A 14,493-nucleotide genomic window follows, 5' to 3' on the forward strand; every position below is an offset into this window, starting at 1 on the left:
ACGCATCAGGATGTTGACGTTTTGTAAGCTCTCGAAGTCAAATTAATGGACGGACCTAAATGAATTCGACATAGTCGGAGAAGTGGTCGTAGCCCTTCTTATGTGCTCGTCTCGAAAGTGAACCCGTCGAGTGGGCGGGTCGGGTCGAGTTTGAGTCAAGTCGGAAGTGGCCGACTCAAATTGATCAATTTAACCCTTAATTTACATTGTGCCTAAATCCGGTACATATGTGACAATTTTACCATGAATTAAAATTTTAATATTAATTTTTATTTATTTTTTCGACATTTTTATTTATTTTTTTTTTCATCTTCAACCTTGTCAGCTGTTTGCCGCCGGGCCCCGGGCGATCGGCCGAGGTGGAAGCTCGAAGTAGCGGCCGCCTCAAGCTCGCGCCGGCGGAGGGGCCGTCCGCCCTCGGAGCTGTCAGGAGGCGGCTCAGATCCGGCGAGGGCTGGGCGACCCTCCCTACACGGCGAGGGCGGCTCCTCGCTGCCGTCGGCGAGCTACGGCTGGCGCAGGGGCGCTCGCCGATATGTGACAATTTTAGGCCGCTCACATGAGGCGACCTCGCCCGCGCCGAGCAATTTAGCCGACGGCGAGGGCGGCCCATTAATTTTACTGGGCGACCTACTAGGCTGAAGGCAAAGAAAAAAAAAAAAGAAAAGAAAAGAAAGAAAAATTTTATTTAAAAATTTTTTTAAATTTTCACACGCAGTTTGGCCGGTTGCGAATGTCGTGGTAAAATTATTACAGAGATACCTAGCCGTGGTTTTTTATGGGCCGCCAAGGCCGAATTGACCCAACTCATATTGCTAAAACATTTCTATATTTAACCCAATTGAAGAAAAGTTACGAAGTGAGTGTGAGGGAGAGAGAGAGAGAGCAAATAAAGGCTTATAGAGGTGGGTTGGGTCTAAATAAATTATGAACCCATTTAACACTCATATTAAATCAATTTATGAGCTATAGAATTAGGTCTTAACTCATTTATAACCCATTTACCGAATATAACTAATCAATATAACAACTCGGCCTATTAAATATAGGTTAAGAAATGGATTTATGACCCCTTTTGACAACTCTAATTGAAAGGCCGAGCTAATAACTTCCACCTCGATCGGAGGAATTAGGAATACACGCTCGAACAACACGAGCGGAAAACGCACGGCTAGCTAAGCGCATCGACTATCGAGAAACCTTCGCCCGACTTTGCAGCCTCTCCGGCTCTCCTTTTTCAAATAATACGGCCTTCTCATCCGTGGCTTGAAGGAGGCCGGGTCAAGTGCATTCAACTATTGAGAATCACGCTTTGGATCATAGTCAAATCGATCCTTAATGCATTCTTCCATCTCGTCAAAGTCATACTTAAGAGGTTGGACGATGCTCGTCCCCCCCCTGCACTAAAGGCTACTTCGACCAAGTTAGAGGAAGACCCGGAAGACTTCCTTTCGAGTCAAGCAGTGCGCGACGTCTCGCGCCGTGCGTCGACTCGCTTGACTAGACGCAATTTCGACTTCCCTTGCACGGTATGCCGAGTTGCCCCAAAACTTTCCATCGCATTTCTATGATTGTTCCTATCTTTGCTTATAATATCATTGATGATTGAGACCCCAAAACTTTTCTGATGGTTTCTCGAGGAGAAGGAAGGGACTGACGCGATTGAAGAAAGGCGAATAGCTTGATTTATGCGGAGCCTAAGCGGATACCGTGAGACCCCGAGGCATGACCGGGCGAGTTTGACTTAGAGTTTGACTTAGCAGGGACCTCGTATTCGGGTTGTCCATCTGGGTTTTGACTCGTTTGTTTTTAATTGGTCCGTATATGAGAATTTCACGAGCCCGCGGTTTATCTAATCTAGGATGGGAATACTAAGGTAATTAGCAAGTAGGCACAAATTCGTTCGCTTTGCCACTCTAGGAATGAGTGAAATGGACCAAAGACCAAATCGAAAGACTATATTAACACAGATCATTTGAATTGTTCTAGCGCTCTTCGAATGGGCTTCTATGGATTAATGGGCCGCACAAGTAATCGCGCGAGCCCATGGGTTTCTGCCCTCCTGAGCCCAAGGCCCATTTGGGCCAGAACGGGCGGAACGACAGGTCGTTCCCGTTCAGCTCGGTCCGCTTTCGGAACCTCGAAACGACGCGTCGGAGGCCCCTCCGAGCAAACAATAGAATTGCGGAGAAAGAAACGACGCGAGGAGGAAGGATTTCGTTCCACCGCGAGCTGGCTGAAGCCCGTCGCGGAGCCACCGATCTTCTCCGAGAATCTCTCGCTCGCCAACGCGGCGGAGAGAGGTCGCCGCCGCCGCCGCCGCCGTCTCCAATGCGGAAATCTTCAAGCGCCGCATCGTGAGCTCGCGTAGGTTTTCGAGTTTCGATTGGCTTTTCGGATTGGGAGGAGGAGGTGGGGGCGCGATGTATCAGTGGAGGAAGTTCGAGTTCTTCGAGGAGAAGCTGGGGGGGAGATGCGCGATCCCGGAGGAGGTGCGCGGCGGGATCGCCTGCAGCTCCAGCGGCCGGGGGAAGCTCGTGATCGGCTGCGACGACGGCGGGGTGAGCCTGCTCGATCGCGGCCTCAAGTTCAATTACGGTTTCCAGGCCCACTCCTCCTCCGTTCTCTTCCTGCAGCAGCTCAAGGTCCGGCCTCTCTCTCGCCATTCTCGATCGAATTCGTTAGCGAAGAGTGTGTATCGCGCGTAGAGTTATCTGCGGATGGAGCTTGATTTCGTGTCTCCTTTGAGGTTGTGTCCGGTAATTCAGACGAGTCGTTTACATGCATCAATGTGGCGCATTGGCTATTCATTTCTTTCTTGCCCGAGCTGTATCCCTGCGGTGCGTCTTTTTGTGTTCTTCGATGAAATGCTCCTTATGCGCCGCGGTGTCGTTTGCAAGGACGGGTTTGATTGCTTTCGTCTTAAGTTGTCCGCTTAGTGAGCACATTTACGTTTTAGATAAAGTTTTCTGGTGTTCGTCCCTATAATGTCTGTACCTGAGCCCAAAATTTCATTTCTGGTCCTTGAAATTACATATAGACATGAGGTTATGAGCATGTGCAGGTCGGGTTTTTATTTCTTGTCTCCTGAGATCAGCAGTTAGTTGCTGTACATTAGCTTTGGGACGACGGAGATTGTAGAAAACGGGGGGGATTGTAAGAGATTACGAGGATTTGTTGCGGAAATTTTATCTTGAGGGAGAAGGTGATGTGTATATTTGTATGTTTATCCACAGCAACGCAACTTTCTGGTGACTGTCGGTGAAGACGAGCAATTATCTCCGCAGCAATCAGCTTTGTGCCTCAAGGTATTTGACCTTGATAGGATGCAGGAGGAGGGCTCCAGCACAGCCAGTCCTGATTGTATTGGAATTCTTCGAATATTCACCAATCAGTTTCCTGAGGCAAAGGTAATTCGTTCTATTTCTTATCGCTGCAATTGACACCTAATTGGAGAGAAGTTTTATGGTATTGAGAAGCTTTGGATGTGATTCAGATTACATCATTCTTGGTCTTTGAGGAAGCTCCTCCAATATTGCTCATAGCCATCGGCTTGGATAATGGTTGCATATACTGCATTAAAGGGGATATCGCAAGGGAGAGGATCACACGTTTCAAACTTCAGGTGGACAATGCTTTAGATAGAAGCCAGTCTTCCATAACCGGAATGGGGTTCAGAGTTGATGGTCCTGTCCTTCAACTATTCGCGGTGACTCCAGCATCAGTGAGCTTGTTCAACTTGCACAGTCAGCCTCCAGCCAGGCAAACACTGGATCATATTGGCTGTAATGTCAACAGCATTACAATGAGTGATCGCTCGGTATATCTTGTTTGTGCTTTATGTTCTTTTTAATTGTTTAGCAGTAATTTCTTTGCCATGTGCTGAGTATTTCACCTTTTAGGAGCTGATAATTGGTCGACCTGAGGCTGTTTACTTCTACGAAATTGATGGACGTGGCCCTTGTTGGGCTTTCGAAGGAGAGAAGAAGTTCGTGGGCTGGTTTCGTGGCTATCTTTTGTGTGTTATAGCTGATCAAAGGAGCGGCAGAAATACTTTTAACATCTATGACCTGAAGAATCGTTTGATAGCCCACAGCCTAGTGCTTAAAGAGGTCTCTCAGATGCTTTGTGAATGGGGTAATATAGTTCTCATACTAAACGATAAATCTGCACTTTGTATCGGAGAGAAGGATATGGAAAGCAAATTAGATATGCTTTTCAAGAAAAACCTATATACTGTAGCCATTAACCTTGTGCAGAGTCAACAAGCTGATGCCGCTGCAACTGCAGAAGTGTTAAGGAAATATGGGGATCATCTGTATTCTAAGCAGGATTATGATGAGGCTATGGCGCAGTATATTAACACGATTGGTCACCTTGAACCTTCATACGTGATACAGAAGTTTCTAGATGCTCAAAGAATCTACAACCTAACAAATTACTTGGAAAAGTTGCATGAGAAGGGGCTTGCATCTAAAGATCACACGACACTTCTGTTGAACTGTTACACCAAATTAAAAGATGTTGAAAAGTTAAATGTGTTCATTAAAAGTGAAGATGGTGTTGGGGAGCACAAATTTGATGTGGAAACTGCTATAAGGGTTTGTCGAGCTGCCAATTACCATGAGCATGCAATGTATGTTGCTAAGAAGGCAGGGAGGCATGAATGGTATCTTAAGATTTTGCTTGAAGACCTCGGTAGGTATGATGAGGCCTTGCAATACATTTCGAGTCTTGAGCCCAGTCAAGCTGGTGTAACAGTAAAAGAGTATGGTAAAATTCTCATAAAGCACAAACCAGCGGAAACCATTGAGATACTCATGAGGCTTTGCACTGAGGATGGAGAATCTACAAGAAGAGGAGCCTCTAATGGTATCTATCTATCTATGCTACCTTCTCCTGTTGATTTTCTCAACATATTTATCCACCATCCCCAGGCCCTCATGGAATTCCTTGAGAAGTACACAGACAAGGTTAAAGATTCACCTGCACAAGTTGAAATACACAATACCCTTCTAGAGTTATACCTGTCCAATGACTTGAATTTCCCATCAATATCACAAACTGACAAGGATGGGGAGTTTGATACTAGAGCAAGACCAGCAGCAGCTGGAATTTCAAAAGTCGTGACTAATGGGAAATTGGTGTCCAATGAAAAAGATATTAGCAAGTATTGTTTAGAAAGACGTGAAAAGGGGCTTCGCTTGCTTAAGGTTGCATGGCCAGCTGACATGGAACATCCACTTTATGATGTTGACCTTGCTATAATTCTATGCGAAATGAATGGATTCACACAAGGGCTTCTCTACATCTATGAGAAGATGAAACTTTATAAGGAGGTAATTGCTTGCTATATGCAGGCCCATGACCATGAGGGTTTGATAGCATGCTGTAAAAGGCTAGGGGATTCAGGTAAGGGCGGGGATCCGACTCTTTGGGCAGACCTCCTGAAATATTTTGGTGAACTCGGTGAAGATTGCTCGAAAGAAGTAAAGGAAGTCCTGACTTACATAGAGAGGGATGACATGTTACCTCCTATAATCGTTCTTCAGATGCTTTCTAAAAATCCTTGCCTCACTCTCTCTGTTATCAAGGACTATATTGCCAGAAAGCTCGAGCAGGAATCTAAACTCATCGAAGAAGATCGACGGGCTGTTGAGAAATATCAGGTTACGTCCCTTATTGCAATATCCTCCTTTCACGTGTTTAATATTTTGTTTCTCGACTAATATTTGCTTTATCTTTTTAACAAGTGAAGATTTGATTTATCTCTGCACCCTCCTCCAGTTAGGTTATGTAGTTCCTTAACATATTGCTAGAGAGGGATTGAAGTACTTATTTTACTTTTTTATTTAAGCTGATGGTTACCATTACATGATTTTCATAGATGTCAACAAAGTTGACCTAATTACACACCGCATCTTAATTTGGATATATTAAAAGAAAGCATTATCAGTGTTTTAAGTCGTGGGAAATTTTGCAGTTACAGTTTTTTCAATGTGATTGCAGTCGGCAATTACATTTGACTAATTTTTGGAAAATTGAAACTTGTCTAAATGCTTTCCATAGACAAAATGTAAGTTTGCTCATTCTTGCCCTAATTGCTGAAATGGAAGTTTGATGTGAGTTAATGGTGGTCTTATCAACTGTTTAAGATGAACTGTTGATTAGAGGGAACGGAAAGACATAGGGAATGGTGGCTATAAGGCTGGAGAAAATTTGATATTGTCAAACTTTAGAATTTCTGTATTTATTAATTAATGATAGAAGGACGAAGCAGCTAGCGGTGGCAACCATGATGTGCTCTGTAACTTTGCATCTTTGACAAATTTATAGTACATTCAATCATGCAGTTGGTAATCATTTTGCTATTGATGGAGATGTTAAAGAATGGGTTGGTATATCAATAAAGGGACAACTTTTACACGGAAACACATTGGATTAGCATCCTTAGCCTTCTTATTCACTTTTTATGGGCGACATGCATATTCTTTCCTGAAATGCAATTCCATAATTCCTTCACCCCCCAAAACTGCACAAGTGGGCTTGGCAATTCTTTTGATTTTTGGTCACATACATGTTTTATGCTTTTGAAGCTCGATAGATTTGGTTAACTTTTAAATCAAAATATGCTAGAACCATCTGGACCGATATTCATTTTTTGTGATAAATGCCTCTGCAGGAAGATACACAGACTATGAGAAAAGAAATTGAGGATCTTAGAACAAATGCTAGAATTTTTCAGCTTAGCAAGTGCACAGCATGCACATTTACGCTGGATCTCCCCGCTGTCCACTTTATGTGTATGCATTCGTTCCATCAGCGTTGTCTTGGTGATAATGAAAAGGAATGCCCCGAGTGTGCACCTGAGTACCGATCTGTGCTGGAAATGAAGAGAAGTTTGGAGCAAAATGCCAAGGACCAAGATCGATTTTTCCAGCAGGTGAAGACATCAAAGGATGGGTTTTCCGTGATTGCTGAGTACTTTGGAAAGGGGATTGTGAGCAAAGCAAGCAACAAACAGACAGGTACTATTAGGTAGAGCGACACCTTCTACAGCAGTGGGCTGATGATTGACTTGTTAGGCCTTCTTATTTTGCTCAATGCAATGCTAATCAAAGAAGCTGATATTTGTTCAGAAAGGTGTTCATGTGGGTCAAGTTGAGGGTGGCGTAATTCCCACATTTGTTTTTGATTTGTGAGTGCTGAGTGTTCACCTTTCTGATTGAGTCGCGCCAGCTGTAAGTTGATGGGAACTTTATGTTGCCCTGGCTGTACATAAAGGAGGAGAATGGCAGTGCTACAGTCTCCGGGTTTGTTGCCAATTTCATCAAGATTTACTGGAGCTGGGGGCATTTGGCTCTTAGTTACACATCTCAGTTTTGCAGATTTGATGTTTCCTGCATTTTCCCTCTCATTTGAGCCTTGTGATTGTGAGTTGTGATCTGTCTGCCCTAGCATGCAAAAGGGGATATTACACCACCTTTGTTATTGTTTTTGTTTTTCTTTTTGTTTACTTTTCTTGTAAGGTTTTATATGAATAATACAGTAATGTGGTTACCTACTTATGCTACTGCGCAGATTCCAAGTGCTGTATGCTGCTCGAATTTCCCTTCTTCTATTCTTTCCTATACACCTGCACAAACTACGCAAATTACCATTAACTTGAAAGTTTTTGATGTTGGTTCTGCTTTCTTCTTGTCGTATTTGAAGCTGATCGATTAAGGCAGATGGACTTGGATATGCACCACCTTTTCCAAGGGAAGGAGGTCTCTGGTCCCATGAAGGGCGATCCAGAGGCCTGCTAAAGATGGTGGACAAAATAATTTCATATGGTCCATCACGTGATTTATTGTCCTAAACATCTAGTCAGTTTTGTTGTTTGAGTTAGAGCTTGATTACTCTGTCATACCTAACATCCTTGGATGGGAGCTGTGCTGAGATGGATGGAATTTGCCTCTTTATCAGCTGGTTGTGGTTGTTTCTTTCTTGTTGGGTGTTGTTACCAGGAGACAATGCTTTCATGGGGCCCTAAATTATCACCTCAGAAGTGCCGGTGCACGCTAATCTCGTACCGTCTTATTCCGTTGCTTCTATTTGAGAGCAGGGAAACCGTCGAGAAGGGGGTTGTTGTCGCTGGTCAGTTTGGCGCGGAATCAACAATTGACGGGGGAATGTATTGGGAGGACGACATGGTATAAAGGCCGAATGCATGGATCTTATCAGGACAAAAAGGTGGGAAGTGGCCCTCCAAGAGGACCACACCGGTGTCTCCGTTGTTCTCACTGGTATGTATGTTATGTAGGCTCTATCTTGCCTTTCTTTCTGGATCTGGATAGAGAGGTCCCCGTGCTTGTGCAACTTAAAAAGGTTGGAATAAGGACATGGGGTGGTGTTTGCTAGGTCCTTGTCAAAGAAAATGTTTGAACTCGGTTGCTCTCCTCCTCCTCCCCCTCCTCCTTTTACCTTTTGGAAAGAAAAGATTCACGGATAAGGGGGGGCTTGTATCGTGTAACCATTGTCCATGTCTACGTGTGGTGGTGTTGATGGTCCCGAGAGCCGAGAAAAGGAAGGAAATAAAATTTAGGAGTATTGTAGCAGAGGTCCCAAAACTTGTTATTAAAGTGTAATCAAGTCTTAAGATTTTCAAAAATTGCAATCAAGTCGTTATGTTAGTTCTGTCCAAAAAAATGTTTATAAATTATTTTTGATAATAAAAATATTTTCCATTGACTAATTATTTCAAGCGATATGAGTTATCATTTTTAGGAAAATATTTTTTAAATCATTCCTTTTCTACAAAAACGAATAGAGAATATTTGTCTTTTTTAGTTTTTTATTCTTTTTTTACCTTTTTGTTTTTAAATTTTCAAGTTTTTTTTTTCTGATGTGATGTCGAGTGTGTGCCACATCGACGCCGCATGTATTAAAAATTAATTAAAAAAAAGTCACGTCAGCCTTTTCCGTTAACCAAATTGAATAAAGCTAGCAGAGAAATTTAATTGCATCAATTTAACAAGTTTTAGGACTTGTTACACTTTTTGAAAATTTTTGGAACTCGATTGCATTTTCGTAACAAGTTTCAGAATTTCTCAGGCACTTGTCCTAAAAATTTAATTCCTATCTAAATGTAAACCGGCTAAGTTTCAGGTTGCTTTTAAGCCCATCGATCGAATCTAATCTTGCTCTCGATTTCGACTTTCGTATTCATACAATGTTACCCAAGCCTGTCTACCGCATAAAAACTCCATAAATACATGGAAACATTGAACCTTCCCGGGCTTAAACAAACCTACCTAGGTTGGCTTTGAAGGGAGGCGGTACTCAACTATATATCCTTTTTTTCTAATGATTAACTAGACATAAAATCGAGAGAATTAGTGAGACAAAACTCACAGTTAAGGGACCTAAAAAGTCCAGCATGCAAGTTCCGAAAGATTATTCGAATCTTTAGAAACAGCGGAACCAGGTTCTATACGGGGTGGCACTTGAGTTAGTAAGGGCATGGGCGGGGTCTAGTTAGTTAGGCCGCCTTCCTCAAAAGAATTGACTCTTCTTATACCCATTCTAAAGTGTCGTTCGGTTCGGCCGGGTTGAGCGAAACGGCCCCCAAAAAAAAGTGTTTATAAAAGGCCTTCTATCGTTGATTATGCAAAATGTACATTCAAATGAATGCAAAGGTGTTTGATGGTACGAAAAAGATTGGCGAGTGTTTCAACGCACTACCAAGGAAGTATTGACCAAGGAAGAGCAGGCCCCCCCCTCCTCCCGCCCCCCATCTTGTCACTTTCGTTGGCACGGTGCCCTTTTTTTCATGTAGGGACATTCTTTTTCGACTTGTAAATTGACTAAAAACGAAGAAAACACATTTTTACTTGGTCCTAATACCTTAAAACATCTCCAATTTTAGGTGTAGCCCTAATTTTATTCAAAACGTTTTCAGTCTCGTAAAAAACCTCCAACTATAGGTCATGTCTCAATTTTAGCCTAAATTTTATTTTGTCCCATAAAAACCCTCAACATTAGGTTTAATCCCAATCTACTACTTTAAACTTTTTGTTGTCTCGTAAAAAACTACTAACTTTTAGTAGTTAGTCATTCTTTCAAAAAATTTCTTGACAACAGAGTAATAAAAAACACTTCCGACCGCGAGCAATTCAAGCTTCCTAAACGCTAGCTCTTCGACCGTGAGAGATGGGAGACTCCTGAGCATGATAGATTGAGTACTAAGCACAAAATTGAAGATCTCCGACCAAGATGGAAGGAAAACTCTCATAAAAGTAAAAGCAATTGAACAAGGCCAACCCCAAATTGCTCTAATTTTTACCCAAATTACATATCCAAAAAGACTCATTTGGGCTAATGTAGAAATTCATCTCCAAAAGTTGTCTTCTTTGATCTAGAATTTGGGGAAAAACTAGAGTAATGACGTGGAAATGCCACATCACTGAGGGTGATTTTGGACGAACTGTTAAAGGAGGCAAATATGAGACTCGAGTAAAGTTGGTGATTTTTTATGAGACAGAGAAATAATTTATGGTAAAATTGGGATTTAACCCAAGGTTTAGTGGCTTTTTATGAGATAAAAGAGTTTAGGGTATAATTGAGACTAAATCAGAAATTGAGGAATTTTTTTGAGACGAAAAAAAGTTTATAATAGAATTGGAATTGTACCTAAGTTGAGGATTTTTTAGGATATTAAACATTTTTACTTGAGCTCACATCATTACAACCGCACATGCTTTCGTAATCTGGTATGTTGAGTGATCTCTATGCAGAAGAACAATCGAACTGATGTTCATTAACAGCTCAAAAATGCTTTGATCATTATCAGATTATAGAAAGTACTTTGACAGAAGGAAAGCAGCTTTATCCAGGAAAAATAAAAAAGAAGCAGAGGAGAAGAACGAGTATCCTGAGTTTGCATGGCTCAGATTGAGCCTGCACTAAAAAACACAAACAGGAATTGGACCCATCCGCTCCATGAAAGAGTCCAGTCAAGTGAAGCCAAGAAGCCGCGGTAAGGTACTTCCCAGACTCCAACTCCCCTTCTGCACCCTCTTTTTTTTCGCTTCCCTTCTTCTTTCACTTCCCAGCCCCCCTCTCTCTCTGTCTCTCTCTTACTGGGTTTCCAATCTCAGATGTAGAAAAACACCGGATCAGCACGTTTTCTCGCGGTAAAAGACCACCCCTCTTCTCTCTTTCTTTCCACATGTCGGGTCGTTAGGCAATTAATTGCGAGAAAAGTGAATATCTGGATTGTTTTGGTGATGGCAAGAAAAGGGATGCTTCTTGATTTCGTGTTTGGTTTAGAATCCTCTTAAAGCTCCGATTTTTTCCTTGTCGGGTTTGCTTGTTTGACTCTGAAGCTGAGCCGATTTTAAGGGCTGTCCTTTCTGGGTAATAAACGTGGTAAATTTTAGTGGGTTTTGTTTTGTTGTTCCAACTATTTTGGTGGGATTGGATGGAATTTGACATCGCTTTGCTCTGATTGTTAATTGAAAAGGGTAGTCCCTTTTCTGGAGAAGCGAATTGAGATATGAACAAAGGGCGGCCACCGGAGCCTCTTGATTTCTTCATTTGGACTGTTGAGGTATTCCAATTTCTTCCTACTTGGATCTTCTCTTCTGATTTTTTAGTCTGCTTCTTCGTTTTAGTGTGATCCTGGGGGTGCTCTCGCGCGCTTGTGTGTGTGTGTGTGTGTGTGTGTGTGAGAGAGAGAGAGAGAGATTCTTACAGTGCGCTGTCAACTAAATTACTCAGAAATGAGATATTTATTACAAATATCACATGTGAACTCTGTAGACAAATTCATTAGCTTGAAGAGAGACATTGAGTTGGATACAATTTCAAAGTTGTTCAGCCGATCACAATGTAACTGTGCGAGTGCGCAGATATTTTAGTTGCCTTGGTCAGAACGTGAAGACAGTGCGTGAAGATTCTTGGAGGAGCAGTAATTGCAACTTTTTGATGACCTATGAGTTTTCGACCAAAAAAAGATGACCTATGAGTCAGATCATCTCTGAATACTTTTCTTCCGACCCTTCTGGTCACTTGTCGTTTCCTTTTTATGGCAAAAGAGATTATTGACCCGGAAGCAGAGTGATGTACTAGTTCATCTGCAATAAGAGTAAAGCCAATCTGTTCTTTTGCATATCTGATAGACTTTTGGTCATTTGTCAATTGCTTGTGCATATCTCATGCTTATTGACCTTTCAAGCTACAGAGGCTGTTACACGGTGGATTGTTCACTTCTGTCAAAACTCCTTTCTTAAGGGTCTTCAATCAGACATGTAATGTTTAAATTGCTCTCCCTAGTTATAATTATGTAATAGTTGGACGGTGCCAACTCCAACCTACATGAAGTGTTGGAGAAAGGGCAAGTGCTTTAACTAAATTTTGCTCTGCCATTTGGTTGACATAGATAGTTTCGTCCTTCGTCAAATTCTCAGATCTCTTGCATGAGCTCTAGGGGTCATTATGGAGTAGCATACTGGTCACTCGAAATTCATTGGCCACGCATGTTCAACAGAAAATCTTTAGACCGGCCATCCAGTTCATTGAAGCGGTTGAGTTTGGAAAACATTCAAAGGAAACAGGAGCGCTCGTGACATTTGGATACAGATGAAGTATCTGTGATTTGATTTAGGTGATAGTCCCATAACACCAGTCATTGGAGAGTAATGATATTAATTATGAGGCAACAAACAGGAGGTATGGGGATGGTGGGTTTTTCAAATGAGGTGGCATATATATGGAGTGTTTATGTCGAGAATATGCATTTATGGCGAGAATATGTAGTCATTGTTGACATATGCTTGAACACGTAAAGTGGTGCATTTATGTGAGCATGTATGCATATGATGTTTTGCATCTCTACATGTGAAACTTAATGAAGCTAAGTAGCTGGCTCTTTCCAGCCATGCGGTATGAATATACAGACACTGGATGGTAGGAACTGGAACCATATTTTCTTGTTCTAATGGGGTGTTATGGACAATTATAAGAAGCAAATCTTGTACTGCTGTTAGAAGTTAATTGACAGTCAGCTTTGTAGCTGAATATGATGAGAAGATTTGATCCCAGCATCTTAGCTGGTGACTGATCATGCATTCTTCCCTGCAGGAAGCATTCCTTTTTTTCTTGAAGTTTCTGCTTGAATATGCTTTGTTAATTGAGTGGTTTTGTTCATGGAAATTGGAACACCAGTCTTTTAGAAGCTTTCCTTTGCATCCCCAGTGAGGTCATCACTAGTTCTAAGCCATTCTAATTGTTTTGCCAGGATGTTGGTTTGTGGTTGGAAGAGATAAATTTGGGTGGCTACCGTCAAGTTTTTAAGGAAAATGGTGTCAACGGAGAATATCTTGAGAGCATGTCTATGTTCACGACTGAACAGATCCTCCGCTTTATTAGGCGGTGCCACATGAAATGGGGCGACTTCATCACATTATGTAAAGAACTTCGTCGGATTAAGGGTTCTCTCTCTCTCTCTCTCTCTCTCTCTCTCTCTCTCTCTCTCATGCACACATGTACACACAGTCCACAGACATGATGCATACACTCTCACACAATTGTTTTTATTGGAAAGGGTTAACTAAGGTGAATTGGGAACAAGTTACTATCAATCTGCTCAGGAGATGATACTTCTTTAGTTTTTCTCTGCCAACTTACTCTATCGTGTTTATGATTTCATCGTCAGTACTCTCACAATGGCATTCTTTGGCATGTACATGTTTTTGAGATGCACTTCAGTTAGTCTGCGCAGGAGATGATATTTGCTTGTTGTATAGCACTTAATAATTGTTAATCCTCGATGCTGCCTCATTTGCAACAATTTCTGTCACTTGTGCCCTGATCTTTTGACTTATGGTCGAGGCATTGCTACTGACGGTCTCTTTGCTCCATGGAAGTTTTTGTGCGTTTAATTTTTTCACTTCTTCTCTATCTCGATTTTAAACTCGAGTTGGTGGTGCCGACTGCTGACAAGTGAAACCATTTTCCAGTGGCATGTCTAAAAGGGGAGCAGAAGGTGCGCCGGCCATGGTGGGCTCCTTCTTGCCTTTCAGTTTTCTTTGTCAGGGTGGCGAAACGGAATCGGCAGTCTCGGGTTGTTTCACTTAAGCTGGAACCGTGATGCAGGATCATATGGCTACTATATACGTACCTTTTTTCTTTTCCCTTTTTCAGGTAAAGATCAAACAAGTAGGGATCAAGCTGTCAAGTTTTTTTCCATAAGTTCTTCCTCCAAGAACTGTCCCCTAGGTAGAACCTGCTTTATCCCTTTCCTTGCTGTCGTTCCTGTAATTGTCTCACTCTAGTCTGTGATAAAAAAGGATGTAATGTCACATAAACATACAGCCTCGCTTTTGAGTGAGTTGTGGATAAATTTGCCCTCAAAATGGCTCTCTGCTGGTGCTAGTAGGGGATGATCTTGTCTTTTTTTTATTTTTTTTTATTTTTTATGTTTGGTGATGCTTTCTGTGGTTATGTTTC

The 14,493-nt window shown here is 42.0% G+C and overlaps 2 protein-coding genes across 5 annotated transcripts; both read left to right on the forward strand.

The window, feature by feature from the left end:
* The first annotated feature begins 2,189 nt into the window (after window positions 1–2,189).
* Window positions 2,190–7,564, forward strand: LOC115680694 (vacuolar protein-sorting-associated protein 11 homolog). Its single transcript, XM_030604515.2, has 5 exons — window positions 2,190–2,645; window positions 3,237–3,410; window positions 3,497–3,820; window positions 3,903–5,669; window positions 6,683–7,564. Exons 1-5 carry the CDS (start codon window positions 2,424–2,426, stop codon window positions 7,040–7,042), a joined length of 2,847 nt encoding a protein of 948 aa, XP_030460375.1. The 5' UTR covers window positions 2,190–2,423; the 3' UTR covers window positions 7,043–7,564.
* Window positions 7,565–11,026: 3,462 nt separating this feature from the next.
* LOC115680700 (uncharacterized) lies at window positions 11,027–14,418 on the forward strand. 4 transcript variants are annotated; one of them, XM_030604522.2, is made up of 4 exons: window positions 11,027–11,177; window positions 11,507–11,593; window positions 13,283–13,475; window positions 14,004–14,418. In XM_030604522.2, the coding sequence occupies exons 2-4, from the start codon at window positions 11,540–11,542 to the stop codon at window positions 14,132–14,134; spliced, it is 378 nt and encodes a 125-aa protein (XP_030460382.1). In that variant the 5' UTR covers window positions 11,027–11,177; window positions 11,507–11,539; the 3' UTR covers window positions 14,135–14,418. The 4 variants fall into 4 exon arrangements, with proteins under 4 accessions (XP_030460382.1, XP_030460383.1, XP_056158326.1 ...); XM_030604523.2 differs by having other exon boundaries at window positions 11,512–11,593; XM_056302351.1 differs by lacking the exon at window positions 11,027–11,177 and adding an exon at window positions 11,221–11,400.
* Window positions 14,419–14,493: the final 75 nt, after the last annotated feature.

Source organism: Syzygium oleosum, unplaced genomic scaffold (genome assembly GCF_021117445.2).
Source record: "Syzygium oleosum isolate NSW1041296 unplaced genomic scaffold, Sole_v2.1 Sole_v2.23, whole genome shotgun sequence".
Taxonomy (NCBI): domain Eukaryota; kingdom Viridiplantae; phylum Streptophyta; class Magnoliopsida; order Myrtales; family Myrtaceae; genus Syzygium; species Syzygium oleosum.

What these genes read in the sequence shown, in the direction of transcription:
- LOC115680694 (XM_030604515.2), top strand. Translation starts at nt 2,424, where the DNA reads ATGTATCAGTGGAGGAAGTTCGAGTTCTTCGAGGAGAAGCTGGGGGGG. An exon ending in TCTTCCTGCAGCAGCTCAAG is followed by an intron (nt 2,646 to 3,236) that starts GTCCGGCCTCTC and finishes GTTTATCCACAG; the next exon opens with CAACGCAACTTTCTGGTGAC. An exon ending in TTACAATGAGTGATCGCTCG is followed by an intron (nt 3,821 to 3,902) that starts GTATATCTTGTT and finishes TTCACCTTTTAG; the next exon opens with GAGCTGATAATTGGTCGACC.
- LOC115680700 (XM_030604522.2), top strand. Translation starts at nt 11,540, where the DNA reads ATGAACAAAGGGCGGCCACCGGAGCCTCTTGATTTCTTCATTTGGACT. An exon ending in TCTTCATTTGGACTGTTGAG is followed by an intron (nt 11,594 to 13,282) that starts GTATTCCAATTT and finishes TTGTTTTGCCAG; the next exon opens with GATGTTGGTTTGTGGTTGGA. An exon ending in AGAACTTCGTCGGATTAAGG is followed by an intron (nt 13,476 to 14,003) that starts GTTCTCTCTCTC and finishes ACCATTTTCCAG; the next exon opens with TGGCATGTCTAAAAGGGGAG.